Source organism: Orbicella faveolata, unplaced genomic scaffold (assembly GCF_042242905.1).
Source record: "Orbicella faveolata isolate gen_17 unplaced genomic scaffold, um_ofav_v1 contig_24, whole genome shotgun sequence".
Lineage (NCBI taxonomy): Eukaryota > Metazoa > Cnidaria > Anthozoa > Scleractinia > Merulinidae > Orbicella > Orbicella faveolata.
This window is the reverse complement of record NW_028301552.1, coordinates 34,187,666-34,205,005: the sequence shown is the minus strand read 5'-3', so window position 1 is coordinate 34,205,005 and position 17,340 is coordinate 34,187,666. Positions and strand designations below refer to the sequence as shown.

Genomic DNA, 17,340 nt, shown 5'->3' with positions numbered 1-17,340 from the left:
TGCGACTCGTTTGCTCACAGCGGGTTTGATTCTCTCGCTACTTTGAGTACTAGCAGCGCGTAATACCGATTCAAAATACACAGTTGTGTAGCAGTTACTCAGCTGATCAGGAATCAAGATCTAAATGACCCTTGGTGAGTGAAGCAATGTTAAACTCCAAAGAAACAAATAATTTTGACTTCCTATTGCTCGCTTTAGTTGCGAAGAGCTACAACCGTGACAATGGTGCTGCATGTTGAATTTTGTTGTCGTTCGTTTGTCTGAAGCCCTCCTCCCCCTGCTGGATTTCCTGCTTTCTCAACTATATATTTTCAAAAAGCTAATATGCTTTCTTCTTGTTAAGTGCTCATTGAACAGTACTTGAAAATTCACACTGATTTCAATGATTGTTTTAGTCTCGACCTGGGTTGGAAAAATGCCTGATACCACTGAAGATGATTATTTTAAAGTCTAATTAATCATCGCTAGCGAAGCATAGCGGCTTTTGTGTGTCACTGGACGTTTTGAACTGCGAACACGCATCTCAAATATTTCCATAAGAAAACACTAACAGCTCCAAGTTCTGTTTGCTGTAAAGGACGTTAAAACGTATTCCCGGCGCGGGAGAAGTAAGCGAGACTCCGTCAAAGACAGGCAAGTGAGAAAAGCTTTCGATTCATGTAAAAGCCAAACGAGATGTGTTTTAGCTAACATTAATATTCAGAAATAAGAGTGTCGTGCACAACAGACTTATTTGATTGACTCAAAGGAATGTAATGGCTAGGATTTCTTAAATATTCTATAAATGTAATCAGTATCTAATAAGTTTTGTGATTGAATCTCGAAAATGCAAAGCCCTGAATACTTCGTTATCACATCCGAAAGTTGCGAAAATCCTAACGCAAAAAGCAATGAATGATCAATTCTCAACTCATCAATTGTTGTGTTGTTAATTGTCAGGCTTTAATTTAAGCAATGATGGGATACATTGGTCTTGAAATGTTCCCCTGAAATACTAGAGTCGTTGAAAGAACAAGAAATTTAGACTAACGAAAGACGGATAGCCTTCACTGAGAGAAAGTTGAGTAAATTTTCATCAAGAACAAGTTAGAGCCTGAGTCAAAGGTGTTAACCACTAGTTTCCAATGTAATGATGCCTTGAAGAGCCTGTAAGAATATCAGGTAGTAGATATTAATTATGGCGAATAATATTAGCCATATGATATTATTGTGGGTCAGAACAAATGACCAAGACTTTTGAGTAGGCTGCTTAAATATTTCAAGTAATGATTGAGTTTTGTTGACGCGTTTTCGCCACAAATTGGTGCGATCAAACACGATCATCGTTTTCACCGATTGAAAACGCCGCATACATTCGAAAACGCTATCCAGAGTGTGGAAGTTTAAAAATGGAACCTTCTCGTATCACTGTGTAAGATGGGCGAAAACGCATCGACGAAAACCCACCAACAGAGCTGCACTTGCGTGGAAGGGACCATTCGCCTCAGTTCAGTTCTACTGACGAGGAAATAACACTGTTTTGACAATATACGAGCTAAAAAAAACAGTTTGCTTTCAGCATTCTGATAAATTTACGATTACTTTCAAATGATACTTTTGACCTGGTATGAAACTGATTGGTGAAAACTTGAAATTATACTGAATTTCTCTAGAACCTTAAAGTTGTATTTAGAGCCGTGTGCAGTTTGCAACACTCCACTGACCATGTCAGTGAACCGGACCTCAATCGTGTCAGGTTTTTTTTAGGCTTATAATGCGTTGGCAACCTGTTTATCCCTTAACACTTTAGCAGCTGTCCAAAGAGTAGTGTCTGTTTTTCGGAGGAGACTGTGAACTTGAATGCGGTGAACATAACGTGGTCATTCAAAAATGCTGGTTGACGCTTGTGAATGTAACGTTGATCTGTGAAGGACTGAAACGTTTTATGAAAGGCGAAATGCGATAGTGGTTAACTGTTCAATTTTACTTTAAGATACATGTATCTGTGTTCGAGAAAACTGGGACAGAAGATGTAATTCAGTTAATAAAGCATCTCTGACAGCCTTCATGGGTCAACACGACGTATGACCTCATGATTTATTTTCCCGAGGGACAATGATTCTATTGAATTTGTCTCACCAACACCTCCAAGATCCTGCTGTGACAACGAGAAGATTTCAAAAGAATTCAAATGTTTATATTTGAATGCAGATTTTATTTTTGTTTTCGGAAAAATAATTACGAACACAAATCTGTAAAACGTACCTGACTACAAAGTGTGTTGATTTTAATGAAAATTCATCAAAATTCTGAATCATGTGTACACATTCGATCAACAGAAGGCTCATATCTCATAGTTTTTATTATGGCTAAGGAAAAGTAATTATAAAAATTAATAAACGATCTTGATAGCAAAGCCTGGAAGTTGAAAGGTCAATTTTCAGAGACCATGTGGAAGATACAGACTGTATATAAATTGTTAGTTAAAATGGTGAAACTTTTATGTCAGTGGTCCTTTGTTTGTACATAATTTCAGGTTAGTGCCACTAAGAGGATGCCGAGGAGACCAAAAATTGAAGCTACAATTTGGACTGATTTGTTTCAGTAAAAAAAATGAGGCAACAGATATTCGTTTCCGCCATAGCTTCAAGGCCCTCGTATAAAGATTTTGTTTATTTTTGTATCCGCTGAATTATTGCGGGAATAACTTTGAGATGATTACAGTACGCTGTGGGCAGCCTGCATTTTAGTGCAGTTCTTTGTCTTCTCTGAATTTGGTGGTAGATTCTACGATTAAAATCATTTACTTTCACAATATCTCTCCTAAGTTACTTTCGGTTCTGAAAATAGAAAAATGAAATAACATTATCCGTTTTTACACAGTTTAGAGTGGTTTTCAATTGAGTGTCGTAAAAACAAAACCAACCCAATTTCTTACCAGTTAGACTACTCAGCCAACAATCTCAAACCGCAGTCAAACCAAAACCAAATTGCTTGCCAGATAACTTTCGACACTCACTTGAAAATCGCTCTATCTGGCAAGGGATAAATTTTAAACTCTTTTATTTCCGAAACGAACCTTTGAATCAACACTAAAATTTTCATAGAGGTTAAGATATGTAAATGTTTAGAATATGTGAAAAGAATAGCCCTGTAGGCTAAGAGTTTATTTAATTTTGATGCCTTCTTATTAAGCCACAAAATTTAAAAGTTTTGTAGTCCTGGAGCAAGGTTTGAAAAACTGATAAAAAAAAAAAAAAAAAAAAGACCGCCAACAGTCGGCTTAAAATATTCAGTTTCTAAATGGAAATTAAAATACCTTGTACGCATCTCTTAGGGGGGTAACTTTAATTAAGCTAAAAATATCATTTCAAGATGAATGCCAATGCAGTCGGCCCATCTAGTCCTCGGAACTATTTCCTTGACCATAAGCACTGAGATTAAAACCTCATTCTTTAGATTTGGCGCATGGAAGCATGTTGGTGTATTAAATGTTGGATTACTTAAGCGTTAAGTTGTCCTTTTGAAATTTACTTCGAACTTTCGCGAAAATCGTTGCCATAAACAAAGATGAATAACATCGTACTGTGGAACGGAAAAACAAATATTATTTTTGTCCTTGAAATGTTCGTTATTCATCCAAATTATCAGTCGCACAGTTTTTTGCTTTATTCTTCGCAATCGTCTGTTTGACAATGTAATGATACTGCAAGGAAAATGTCCGGGTTTGAAAATGCTATAAGGAAATCAATTAACTGCTGTCATTACCTCGAGGTGAGCGAGGTAAAATGTATCTTAGAAATTTGCAGTGCCAGCTTGCCTTGTTGAAGTCGAGCCTATTAACGCAGGCTTTCTGAACCGCTTACCTGAAGAACTACACCAGGTCAGGAGCTAAAAGCTAAATTTAAGCCCCACGTCAGTGGTTCCACTGACCCCGTGTATTTCTTGTCCATTTCGCGGGGATACCCGCAGTCATGATCGCAAGTAAAATCCGGAGGGGTGGGGGGGAATAGCCCTTAGTTAAAAAAGAAATCGGAATTTCTGGGGGAACTAAAATTCAGACAAACACGGAATTTTGACTAATATACCAATAGCCTATAGTAATACCTTTTCTGTAGAAATAACCGTTTAAAATGTATATATAACGATTTCTTTTCATGATAGCTGGCAAGTCATATGAGATAGACATTGAACGATGGCAAAACTGGCTTTGATGGTGATTTTTACGATGCTGGCAGAGAAAGGCATCCTGGTAAAAGGTAAGGAAAAAAGTATTTTAAAACTGATTCAATGAAATGTGAAAGACAGAAAACCCTTTCGATGATGCCCCGCTATGTAGAGTGACGTCATCGTTTTTGTCAAAGGCAAACATGATGACGTTAGGAAATGTTCTAGGCTTGAGGAATCCTTTTTAAGTCAGAAGAGAGTACAGAAAACATGAAAAATTTCATTGATTCATTTATTTGTTACTTTAACAAGCAAAATCGACTACAAGAACCGTTATTTCTTTTTACAGGAAATTGCTTTGATAATATAATCAGTGATGTTACATACGAAGCTACGTCAACCGATCCAGGTCACTCACCAAGTGACGCGGTTTTAGATAATGACAGAGCCTGGTGCACTAGTCAGCCTCCACCCAACGAGTATCTCGAAGTGTATTTAGGCCATCTTTATGACGTGTGTGGGATCGTAATTCAAGGCTTCAAGAACGATTCGGTAGATTTCTTTACGACGAACTACAGTCTGTCTTTTTCCAAAAGGAGACCTGCGTGGTCTTTCCTCCTGGACAACGACAAGTCGCCCAAGGTAAACAAATCTATTTTCTATATACTAACTATGGAACGCTTTCGCGTGGTACAACATCAAATATCGCACGAGTCACTTGTATTTTCTCGATGTACACGAGTGTGTCAACATCAAGAAAATACAAGTGACAAGTAGGATATTCCATGGTATAATTTATACCACGGGAGAGCGTGGCATAACTATGTTATACCATGCCATAGAAAATGCATGCAGCGTCTAACACAATCATTGCGATATACACGCGGTCCACGAGGGAAAGGTTTCCCTGTATTCTGATTGTCTGTATTTTCTATGACATGTCTCTAATGCTTCTCAAGACTACTCGCCGGAGTTTTTGTTCTAGGAAGGTTTAGTTCCCAAACTCTGCACCCCCCTCGCCTTTTGCACCCTTGTTCAAACGAAGCATCAACCCTGGGCCTGGTCACAAGTTGTTGGAAAACTTCATTCCCTGTACATTTTGCCCTCCCCTCTCCACCTCCTACCCCGTGTTATGGTAACCAGACACTTTTCATCCGTTTTAATTGGAAATTAACCGTTAAACACTGTCTAACATTGAAAGAGATGACGGGGAATACTGACACCTATTCTGCTGTTCTTCCGGTCACGCTTGATTCCCCTATTTGGCAAATTTTCCAACACCGATTGTCCACGGCTCTGTTGTAGCTTCCATAATATGAAACAAGAAACCGAAGCAGAGTCAATGTTTTAGCGATCACAAGGTTTCGACGCTCTCATAGCGTCTTTCTCAAGTGTCGGAATATGGCTGGAATCTATTTGTCACTTGAGCTTGAACCAAACCACGTGCCACAACATCCCCTTCCGGCCTCATACGGGGATGTTTATGTACGTGACTTGGTTCACCCAAGCTAACCTGACAAATAGAATCCCGCCACATTCACTCGAGAAAGACGCTGTGACAGCGTCAAAACCTTGTGATCGCTAAAACATTGACTCTACTTCGGTATCTTGTTTCTCAGTTTTTTTTCGGTTTTTTTTTTTCAGGAATTCCCAATCGCACCCGCCAATGGTAACAGTTCCATTGAAAATGAACTTGTTACTCCTAGATTAACATTAGCAGTCCGTATCCATCCGATAGAAACAAACGGCCCGCCCATGTGCCTCAGAGTTGGTGTGTACGGGACTAAAGGTATGGATAGAAATACATTATGAGGAAACAAATCGTCAGGTGACAACAAAACCCTGATATAACGAACAGGGAACGCCCTGTCCCCCGTAGGGGGTCGGGGAATCTCGCCGTTCAAAAATTTGTGAGGTCCTCGGAAATGGGATTTCCCGCATTTTGAGGCCAAGTCTGCGTGTTTTAATGTCTCAATTTTTTTTTAATTTAGGGAACTCGCCCGAACCCCCCTATATCCGTCCTAAGCCTAGTAGGTGTCTTGCTGACTGGGAAAATGATGCTCAGTGACATGCGGAATTTGGGTATTTACTTAGCGTCATATCTCTTGCAAGTTAAATGTTGTTTGTATTTTTTAATTTCTCCCCCTGACTCCCCACCCCCCGTCTCCCCCAAATTGAAGTTGTAGTTATGGCCTCGGAGTTGCGGCCATCATATCCTATCTGTCCCAACTAACGATGTCGCTTGGGCCTTGAACCCCCCCCCCCCCCCGCCCCTCCCAAGGATCGATCTTTGCTGGGAAGAAGAGGTTGACACATTTGTGCTGGGAAAAAGGAAAGGATGTAAATTTGCCACTCCGTCTCGATCCATAAACGTGCCAAAAAAGAACTTGGCCAATATCCAGCCATCTTGACCTCACACTTGGTCAATAACCCATATTTATAAAGAGGTTTCTGGATTAACGGTGTCCTCCATGATCTTCATCGCATTTAAAGTTATTGACTCGTCGTACTAACGAGACCTCACTGAGTGTAGGCTATTGTAAAGTAGCTCATTCGACAGGTAAAACGAACAAATTATTGCATATGTAACCAAGATAGTCGTAAAATCTCCAATTTCCAAACTTGGCCAAAGTGAAATTTCGGTGGGAATACAGCCAGAAGAGGAACTCTATGGCTAAGTTCATTTAGATTTTTCTTTTACAAAAAAGGCATCACAGTTCCGCAGTTTAGTTTCTCGGGGTTCATACAAGTTATAAGATAAAAATCACCCGCGAATGATTGAGACGGGCACAATCAAAATTCGAGTTAATAAAATTGGGATAAAATATGCTAAATGCGTTATTTTACCCAGTTCGACAAGATAAATTTCAAAATAAGAACTGGCGCAGGATTGTAGTGTTTCAAACATTTATAACCTTACAAAAGGGCAATGTCCCTTTCTCCGCTGTCAAAACTACAAATTGTGACAGCCGACTTAATATGGGACTCCTGTTTACATTCCTTGATTATTATTACTTTTTTTTCAGTTTTGAACGTGGCATGTGATGTGCATCTTCTGACCATCACTATCTCCAAATCAAGCCTAGGACCAGCGGTGAAGCAACTGTACGTGGGTCAGCGGATTGAGGGATGCACGTTTGACGTGGATCCAAGCACAGAAACGACTTTCAGCATACATGTTGACACTTGTGGAACGAAACGATGGACTCGTGGCAATTATTTGTTTTACAATAACATTGTGTACGGAAAGGCTGAGAGTGACGGTGACTCGCCGGTGGTTTACTCGGAAGACGTAACATTCAATGCGACGTGTGTATTTAACAGGAACGTAAATGTCACTGCCGCCTTTTTGCCAAACGCCAATTTCACCGTTGATGTGACAGGTAATGAGTCAGCCAACCTTTAAGGTTACCGTATACCTTTAAAGGTGTCTCACGCCGAAGAGATTGGGACGCTCACATTTAGAAGTCGTGGAATATTCGTCAATCCACGCACACAACACAAGCATAAGCACTTGAGTATGCGCAGTATGGATAATTGCCTTATTTTCGGTCCCATACCTCCTCGACACAGTACTGACAAGATGGCGAACGATGTTTATGCTTGTGCTTATGCGTAAAGCAGCGCGTTCTCTCTTGACATAAGCATACGCACAAACACAAGAAGAACAAATATGTTTGTTCTACTTGTGCTTATTCTCGTATTGTGGGACTCCTCACTGCTTTGCTGTGCTTATGCTTGTTCCAGCTCATGTCGTGTAGTGAAAACCACGCTTTAATCTTAACATAAATACATATGTGGCGCAAAACACAATTGATGCAAGTATACAATTTAACTTCTTCTTGTCGACCCTTCCTTATTTCCCTTATTCCCATAGGCCATTTAGGTCATTCCAAAGCTAGCCTGCGCTGCAGACGTAAATTTAACCCTGTAGGTCTGCGAAGCAGGTTATCCAAACCTTGGGGTGACTGATTTTTCAGTCTCAATATATTCGTCCATATTTTTAAAATCACAATTTCGAAACTGACCTATCAACACGTTTTTGTGTGGCCGTTACATATGATGTGTTTTATTTTTGTTTTTTCTCTCAGAATACGGCGAGTTGAACTTTTCAATGGCTGCGTTCAAAGATAGTGAACATAACGATAAAATTACAGCGGATGATCAGCCATTAGCCGTTGGAACAAGGTTATACATCAAAGTGGAGGTCAGATCAAGTAATGAAGAACTGGACTTGCTGTTGGAAAGATGTTATGCGACTCCCTCAACTAACAGACAAGATAACAATCAGCGACAATTCATCGTTGGAGGGTAGGAATAGCAGTACCTCCTGAGGAAGTCCTCTTGCGCAGACGCTCTTTAGGCTCGTCGTGCAATCTTACTATCCCACTGGGGAAAAGGAAGATTGCGTGACGCCCAAACAGCCTCTGCGTACGAGGCTACAGAGTTTCCGGAAAAAAATAACATTCGAACTGCGGATAAAAGATTTAGAGACTAAAAGTTCGCAGTTTTGCTCTTTTCAGGGCAAATTTGTTTCTAACAAGACAAGGGCGTGGCCTTACGGTTAGCCCATCGTTCTTCAGATCAAGCGGTCCGTTGTTCGAGCCCTGGGACCCGTTTCTCGAAAGCCCCGGAAACCTTTCGGGCCCGTAAAGCCATTTTTAGTCCATCTGTATCTAAAAACCGAGAAGTGTACGCACCTGAAACTTCTTGTATGAAGGGAACTTCTCTGCATATTAAGAATATGTGAATAAAACAGCTCTGTAATCGTAAGGTTCGAGATTTTGCTATGGCTTTACGGGCCCGAAAAGTTTCCGGGGCTTTCGAGAAACGGGCCCCTGGTCAGGGTCACTGTGCCTTCCTTCACCCTGATGTAGAAATGGGTACCAGTGAGTTTAATGTAACCATGGTAACATTAGGATGGATAAGCACCTCATCAAGGGGAGTATTTACACTCCTAGCAACTTAATGTTACAGAAACCGGAGTATGGAGCACCTAACTCCACGCTGACCTTACGAACATCGGAAATTTTCCAACAAAGATATTAATTTTTTACCTGTTACTTGATATAATTGTTACGTTTATCAAAAGTGATAAATTAATCCCAATACCACGAGTGTAGTAATTGTCACAGTTGTAACTTTTACTATCGTTATCTATAAAGCGTAGGTTAATTGAGGTTTTTAAAAGTCTGTTAATCCAGTTGACTGAGGAAGAGAAACTGCTTCATCCTGCTGACGTATAACTCCAAATATTGCTGCTCGCTCTCCCCCCCTTAGCAGTTCCCCCCCCCCCCGCCCCGCTCCTCGGAAGTTTTTTTCAAACCGGTATCTATTTATTCTCCTGGTTGAGGAGAGATGCTCTGGGAGTTTTGAGCGTATTTTTATCGACACAACACAAAGATCTTGGCCGCGACTAGGGCTTAAACCCGGACCACTAGATCAGTCCAGCGTACTAACCAATGGCCTACCGACCTTTCCACTGTTGAAATGATTCAATTATAACAGTTCTTTTTATCTAAACAAGCATATCTTTATTACTATTTAATCCTACTCTATACCTTTTTTTCTAATTCAGATGTCCAGACCTAGAGGATGATAACACCACTGTTCATAACTGTAGGAATTCTTCGGTCCAGGCGTTTGAAGTCGACGTGTTCCGTTTCGAGGACGCTGGCAATCGTATTTATTTCTACTGTGACGTGATTGTGTGTTTCGCTGGAGTATCACGCTCGATATGTAATGACCACTGCGAGGCTTGTAGCGTGAACGCGAGAAGAAGACGCGCAGAAGACTCATATGACAAAGGATCGTCACCATATTATCTGAAGATCGGTCCATTTCAGATCCAAAAGGCAACAACACAGAAAGAACAAGGTATTTAAATGTTTCCATATTTAGCAATACCTTATCAATACGTTACCAATACCTATATCTATCATGCCATATGGCACATAAGGCTTTGACATTCTCTTTCCTCCCTCTTCGATTTGCTGCTAGAGCCATGACAGTAGTCGCCCATGACTGCTACCCTGTTGCACGCCTTTCTTCTTCACTCATTCTCCTCGATGTTGCTTTGGGTCGACCTGGTCTTCTCCTCCCCTCTGACCTCCACTCCAGTGCTGTAAGCAGTGCTCTTTCTGTCCTTTCCCATTATATGTCCAATCCAGTTCCATCTTCGACGTCTGATCTCATCACCTGCTCTGTTCACTCCTGTGATCTCCTGGATTTGTTGGTGCGAGATGGTTTGGGGCCACCTATTCTTTATCAGTATAAATCTACTAGCGTTCTATCACGAATGCCGTTCTCTTATTGACTAGTGAGTACGCTACTCGCTATCTATTCTGTGATAGATAGTGAATAGCGTAGCAGTGTGCGCTTGTTAACAAAATGACGGACGCTTCTTAGCGTTTTCGAAGTGTCTGTGAAGAGGATTTAGATAAAGTTTTGAACGGCTAGTAGATTTATACTAAAACAATGAGATTATTCGTTCTCGATTTCTATTCGTGATAGTTGACTCGGGCTGCGCCCTCATCAACTATCACGCGATAAAAATCTCGAGCTCATAATCTAATTGTTTAATAGAATGGGCTTCAGTTCATGTATTTGTATTGGAAGGTGTCCAGTTTCTTCGCTTCCGCTATCATGTTTAACAATTCACATCGCTCTTAAGGTGGCCTAAAACAGTTTACAGCCCATTCCAAGACTTACTGAGTTACCTTTTCGAAGATGAATAATTTTATAATGCTAAGCTTTATTTGAGAAGGATCTCGACAAAGTTATGCCTTTTCAATATGTAGTTTCCGTACCTTATAGGCCATTTCTAATTGAAATTGCTTTGTCACTTTTTCAGACATATTTGCAGATCAGAGCAATCAAGGTGATACAACTGAGCAGATGGTGATTGTCCTTGCGCTTGGCGTTGCAGCGCTAATCACCTTAGTCGTCACTATTGCAACAGTGGTGGTTCTGATGCGCAAAAGATCTCCATCTAACAGCGACCATACCAAGATTCTTGCTCCTGGCACGCCTACTAGAACCCACGCTTGGCTTGATGTCGGCGGCACGCACACTGAAACATAATTAGACATTAGTTTGATATATTTTCTTCCCTGATCTTATCAGTTTTAAGTGAAATCCGTTTTGATCACGTGAGCATATGTCAGGCACGTGAGACACAATATCACTGCGCATGTTACAAAATTTGAGGAAAAACAATTTTAGATGCACCCTTAGCAAGACGCTCCTCGTAACCAGGGGAAACTTGAATTTTTTGGAATTCCTTTTGCGCGGAAAACAAGGTGTACTAGCGATTTTGTTGACTACGCATAAACCATTGATTTATCAGCTTCCTCGTGAACACATATCCTTTAGTCTCTCTCCTTATTCACTGTTTTGGAAGGCTTCATAAACAACGACCGCTTCTTCAAGTGCCTTTTAACATTCTTTGTTAGGGCAAAAAAATAACAAATGAAAGGCTGCTTTGAGAATTATTCGAATTAAAGAGCCCTAAGTGACAACGAAACGTGACACCGCTATAATTTCAGTTAATAGTTCCACTCAACAAGAGTTTCTCACGTGTCGCTCATAAAGTATTTGGTAACAAACCAAGCAAAACCAATGATGCGCGAAAGGTATTTCTTATAAAGTGTCAATTCATTGGCTGAAGGAACGAACACAAAATTTTTTGGTTGAAATTATTTGCTACTAGCAGAAAATAGTTTGTTTATGATAGCAGTTGAGATTTTTCGCTGTTTTGGCGGGCTTCGTAAACAACGCCCGCTTCTTCAAGTGCCTGTTAACATTCTTTGTCAGGGCAAACAAAATAACAAATGAAATGTTGCTTTCAAATTAAAGAACCCAAAGTGAAGCTTTTTGACTGAGTCTTTCTGTCAACTAACTTTTCCGAACAAAATTTTCCTTTTTCCTTACATCTAGCCAAGTCCATTTAAGTGACAAAAACTCGGAAACCATCAGTGCTCTGCAAGTCGGCTGCAAGAATTTTGCAAAGAAATCTTGAATTCCAATAACAAATTGATGCCTTAACTCTGAATACCTGATGAGTGCTTTGTCATTCAGAGTCAATTTCTCTTTCGTTATTAGTGATATTATTGTAATATATTTTTCTTCAGCAATCTTTAGCAAATACAGTCAGGCGCGATACAGCATATGAAACATTAAATGTGTCTGTTTGCCTCAACTTACACAAAACTGATCATTTGACTAATTTTCGTTCGGATTGGTGGCGCCAATTGGCATTCAACCAAGCGAATATGGCAGCGCTCAAGTTTATTTTTTCCATAAAACTACTTTATGCTCTCTTATTCATAAAGCTGGATATATTTTCGATGTTAAGCGTGTGCCGAGTATTGGTTGAGCTTGGTTTGCCGAGTATTGTAAACAGCGAAAATAGGTAACGACCTGGTTGTTACACATCTTTAGTACAAAGATTACAAGGACTGTGTAGAAAATAAAATAACTCGATAGATGTCTCTTGAAAGTGCTCATTATTCAATCTTTTTCTCGTCACAACATCTTTCTTCTTTCATTGAAAGCGGCGTGGACTTAAACTTATCTGAAAGCTTCTGTCAACTAACTCAGGGATCGATCCGAAAAAACATGTACAATGCCAGCTGTCTGCATCAAAAACTATTAAAAACATGCAGTATGGTATACAGATATATATCAAAGAGAAGTGGATGCCGGATGTTTTTTTCTCTAACAACACTTCAGAAATAACTATGTGTAAATACATGACGGGACGCAGGGAAGTTCTACTGTAAGTACCGCAGAGAAATGGTAGGAAATTTTCCTAGCATTTCATACATACTCTCACTAGGGTTCTTCGTCTTGAGGCAAGGGAAGGCGTCATAACCTGTTTCAGTGACATGTCGATGATATTAAATAAAAAATAAACCAGAAAGGGCCGATGGAATATGAGACAAGCTTTAAAATGAAGTCACTATGTTAATAGTGCTTTAAAAGTAAAAAGTGGGTTGGAGTCATTCCCGATGCTTTCAAATGATGGCGGACTCCACCGACGCCAATAATCTGGAACAAAACAAGGTCATTATATATCGGATCACGCCTAAACACGCGTGAAGAAAGACTTGGTCAGGAAAAAAACGTGAGCGGACAAAACCGGGAAATGCCAATAAATCAAGTAATCCCGCAATGATGAACGAATTACACAACATGAACCTTCCTCTGCTTCTCCCCCTGAACCAAGTTCAGATCTACGAACTGAACTTAAAGATACCAAAGTGCCAACGAATGGATGTTGAGCGCGGCGAACAGACGTAAATGTCTTGTTTACCCAATGAAAGCCCTCAAAATTAACTCTGAGTTTGCATCGAGATGCTTGTCCGGGCGTAAAGGAGCGTTTGATTAATCAATCTAACACAGATCTTAAGGAATAAAAACCCAGATGATCTGGAATACTTGTCTGATTATGTCGTTGGCAGAGGGAGCCACGTGCAGTATTATCATGCTCGGCAATTGAAGTTATTGTGTAGAAAATATCGCACAATTACATAGCCAAGGTCAAAAAAAAAAAAAAAAAAAAAAAAAAGCACGAGAAGAAACTTAGTACATGGAGCTAAGGTAGATAGTCTGTGCTTTAGTAGACCATGCACGGCTACCAATGGCTTGGCCAATCGCTTGGCCAATGGCTCGCACAAGCAACGAATCGTAAAATTTCGTAAGTAACGACCTCCGAAAGAAGTCAGCCCTCCCCTCATCCCCTGAAAATAGAGGAACTAAGGTTCAAAAGTATAATTATTTTTTCAATCAATAACCTGAATAACGTACGATAAACTGATATAGCTTATTCCAGTAGGCGTCATGAAGCGCCTTGGTAAAACAAACCCCGCAAAATGTTCATCAAGTAACAAGAAGGTACTAACAGGACCTTGTCTTCAAATTAAAATTACTAAAATTGACAACTCTGCATCATTATTAACAGGAACGCACAAAAGAACGTTTAATCATATTGAAATTAAAAGCTCGACCAGAGCAGTTAAATATTTATAAAGCAGACTAACGTAGCAGTGCATCATGAACAGTAAAAATAGTTTAAGGTAACTTCCATCACGGTCTACATATAAAGTGCCCACCCATGTGCCTGCAACATAAATTTGAACTGGATTAAAGAATTTCGAAACGATTTACAAGAACGTAGTGTTTTTACGAATTACACCCACAACCTTAGAGGAATACAGCCCTGTTCTCATAGAATTTAAATTAAACAGAAAAAAAAAAACCACAAGTAAGAGATAATTACAGTAGAAGTCATTTGCGTCCCCTCAACCAATGCTCACCTAACTTTTTAAAGATGCTACTTTTAGCCCACCCCGAAATCGACACACGTTGATTTCAACAGTGCTTGGGTGTGAGATTCCCGCCACTATCAACTTTCTTTTCTCTCGTAAATAAATAAATAAATAAATAAATAAATAAATAAATAAATAAATAAATTACTTAATTAGTTAAGATCCTCGCACCTAAAACGCGAGTGTGGCGCATGTCTTAACGCGCGCGAATTTACGAGAGAAAAGAAAGTTGATATGGTAAGTAAGTTCTCGCGCGTTTAGAGATGCGCCACACTCGCGTTTAAGGTGCGGGGATCCCATCCAATGCTTACCTAACATTTTAAAGATGCTACTTTCATCCCTTCCCCAAATCTACACACGAGTATTTCACTTTTCGAAGTCTATCGATTTGGACACTGCTTGGGTTAGGGATTCTCGCCCATATCAACTTTCTTTTCTCTCGTAAATTCGCGCGCGTTAAGAGATGCGCCACACTCGCGTTTTAGGTGCGAGGATCTTAACTAATGCTTACTTAACTTTTTAAAGATGGTACTTTTAGCTCTCCCTCAAATCTGCACCCGTACATTTTACTTGTTGAAGTTTGTCGCTTTGAAAAATGCTTGGGTTAAAGATTTTCGCCCATTTATATAATTTTTTCACTCGCGTGTTTTGGCGCGCTTAGCGATGCGGAACATTTGCGTTTTTTTTTTTTTCTTTTTTTTTTTTTTTTGTGGGGATCCAAACTGTGGTTACGGGGCTCTTTAAAAATGCTAGTTTTGGCCCTCCCCCAAATCTACACAAGTGTATTTCACTTGTGGAAGTCTGTCGATTTGGACAGAGCTAAGGTTGGATATTCTCGCCCATGTTAACTTTCTTTTCTCTCGTAAGTTCTCGCGCGTCTAGAGATGCGCCGCACTCGCGTTTTAGGTGTGGGGATCCCAACCAATGCTTACCTAACTTTTTAAAGGTGTTACTTTTAGCCCTCGCCCAAATCTACACGTATATTTCACTTGTGAAAGTTTATCGATTTTGACAGTACTTGGGTGAGAGATTCTCGCCTCTATCAACTTTCTTTTCGCTAGTAAGTTCTCGCGCATTGAGAGATGCGCCACACTCGCGGTTTTTGTGTCGGGATCTTCAACTACAATTACTGGACCTTTTAAAGATGCTAGATTTGGCCCTTTCTGAAATCTACACACGTGCATTTTACTTGTGGAAGTCTGTCGCTTTGGACAATGCCTGGGTTAAAGATTCTCGCCCATTTATATCTTTTTTTCACTTGCGTGTTTTCTCGAATTAGTTTAGAGTTCCTGGGACTCGGAAATATTGCCCAAGTTCCTGGAAATCCACCCAAAGTTGGTTAAAATCACGTTTCGCGTAGCCCAGTCTCGGCGACTTTCTAGTCACCAAGAGGCTATCTTTCGGCCAGACTGTTCATAACCAAGCGTTCAAAAATTTTTCTTCTGTCCCTTTTACAAAAAACCAAGGTCTTCTCGAATTAGTTTATAGTCCCTGGGACTCGGAAATATCGCCCAAGTTCCTGTAAATCGACCCAAACCAAGCGTTCAAAAATTTTTCCTTTATCTATTTCACTAAAAATCAAAGTCTTCTCGAATTAGTTTAGAGTCCCTGAAACGCGGAAAAATCCTGGAAATCGACCCAGTTGGTCAAAATCACGCTGCGCGTAGCCCGGTCTTGGCAACTTTAAGCACCGTCCAAATCGATAGTCTTCCACAAGTGAAATACACGTGTGTAGATTTGGGGGAGGGTTAAAAGTAGCATCTTTAAAAAGTTAGGCAAGCATTGGTTGGGATTCCCGCACCTAAAACGCGAGTGTGGCGCATCTCTAAACGCGTGAGAACTTGCGAGAGAAAAGAAAGTTGATTTGGGCGAGAATCTCCAACCTAAGCACTGTCCAAAACGATAGACTTCCACAAGTGAAATTCGTTTGTGTACATTTGAAGGAGGCCAAAACTAACATTTTTAAAGAACCCCGTAAGCATAGTTTGGGATTCCCACACCAAAAGCGCGAGTTTGCCGCATTGCTAAACGCGCGAAAACACGCGAGTGAAAAAAAGATATAAATGGGCGAAAACTTTTTACCCAGGAATTGTCTAAAGCGACATTCTTCCACAAGTAAAATACACGTGTGTAGAAAAAAAAGTTGATATGGGCGAGAATCTGCAACCTAAACGCTGTCCAAAACGATAGACTTCCACAAGTGAAATACACGTGTGTAGATTTGAGAAAGGGCCAAATCTAGAATCTTTAAAAAGTCCAGTAAGGATAGTTTAAGTTGCCGACACCTCAATGCGTGAGTGCGGCGCATCTCTAAACGCGCGAAAACACGCGAGAGAAAAAAAATATAAAGTGGGCGAGAATCTCCAACCCAAGCATTGTCCAAAGCGACAGACTACCACAAGTGAAATACACGAGTGTAGATTTGAGAAAGGGCCAAATCTAGAATCTTTTAAAAGTCCAGTAAGCATAGTTTAAGGTTCCGACACAAAAACCGCGAGTGAGGCGCATCTCTAAACGCGCGAGAACTTACTAGAGAAAAGAAAGTTGATATGGGCGACGATCTCTCACTCAAGCACTGTCCAAATCGCTAGACTTCCACAAGTGAAATACACGTGTGTAGATTTGGGGCAGGGCTAAAAGTAGCATCTTTAAAAATTAGGTAAGAATTGGTTGAGATCCCCGCACCTAAAACGCGAGTGTGGCGCATCTCTAAACGCGCGAGAACTTACGAGAGAAAAGAAAGAATATAGGGGCAGGTATCTCCTACCATTTCTCTACGGTACTTACAGTAGAAGCCCCGTGCGTCCCTTCAGGAGCACCGGGAGTCGTAAAACCTGCTGAGGAATTCAGGCGCCTGACTATC

At 40.4% G+C, this 17,340-nt stretch overlaps 1 protein-coding gene across 1 annotated transcript; it reads left to right on the top strand.

The window, feature by feature from the left end:
• Positions 1-475: 475 nt before the first annotated feature.
• On the top strand, positions 476-12,634 carry LOC110056032 (ZP domain-containing protein-like). Its single transcript, XM_089291328.1, has 8 exons — positions 476-633; positions 4,144-4,238; positions 4,496-4,788; positions 5,791-5,935; positions 7,173-7,529; positions 8,238-8,457; positions 9,725-10,023; positions 11,000-12,634. The coding sequence occupies exons 2-8, from the start codon at positions 4,175-4,177 to the stop codon at positions 11,227-11,229; spliced, it is 1,608 nt and encodes a 535-aa protein (XP_089147454.1). The 5' UTR covers positions 476-633; positions 4,144-4,174; the 3' UTR covers positions 11,230-12,634.
• The last annotated feature ends 4,706 nt before the right edge of the window (positions 12,635-17,340 follow it).

Excerpts from the sequence above, each read along its gene's own strand:
- LOC110056032 (XM_089291328.1), top strand. The coding sequence starts at position 4,175 with ATGGCAAAACTGGCTTTGATGGTGATTTTTACGATGCTGGCAGAGAAA. Across the intron at positions 7,530-8,237 it reads TTTCACCGTTGATGTGACAG|AATACGGCGAGTTGAACTTT; the intron begins GTAATGAGTCAG and ends TTTTTCTCTCAG. Across the intron at positions 8,458-9,724 it reads CGACAATTCATCGTTGGAGG|ATGTCCAGACCTAGAGGATG; the intron begins GTAGGAATAGCA and ends TTTCTAATTCAG.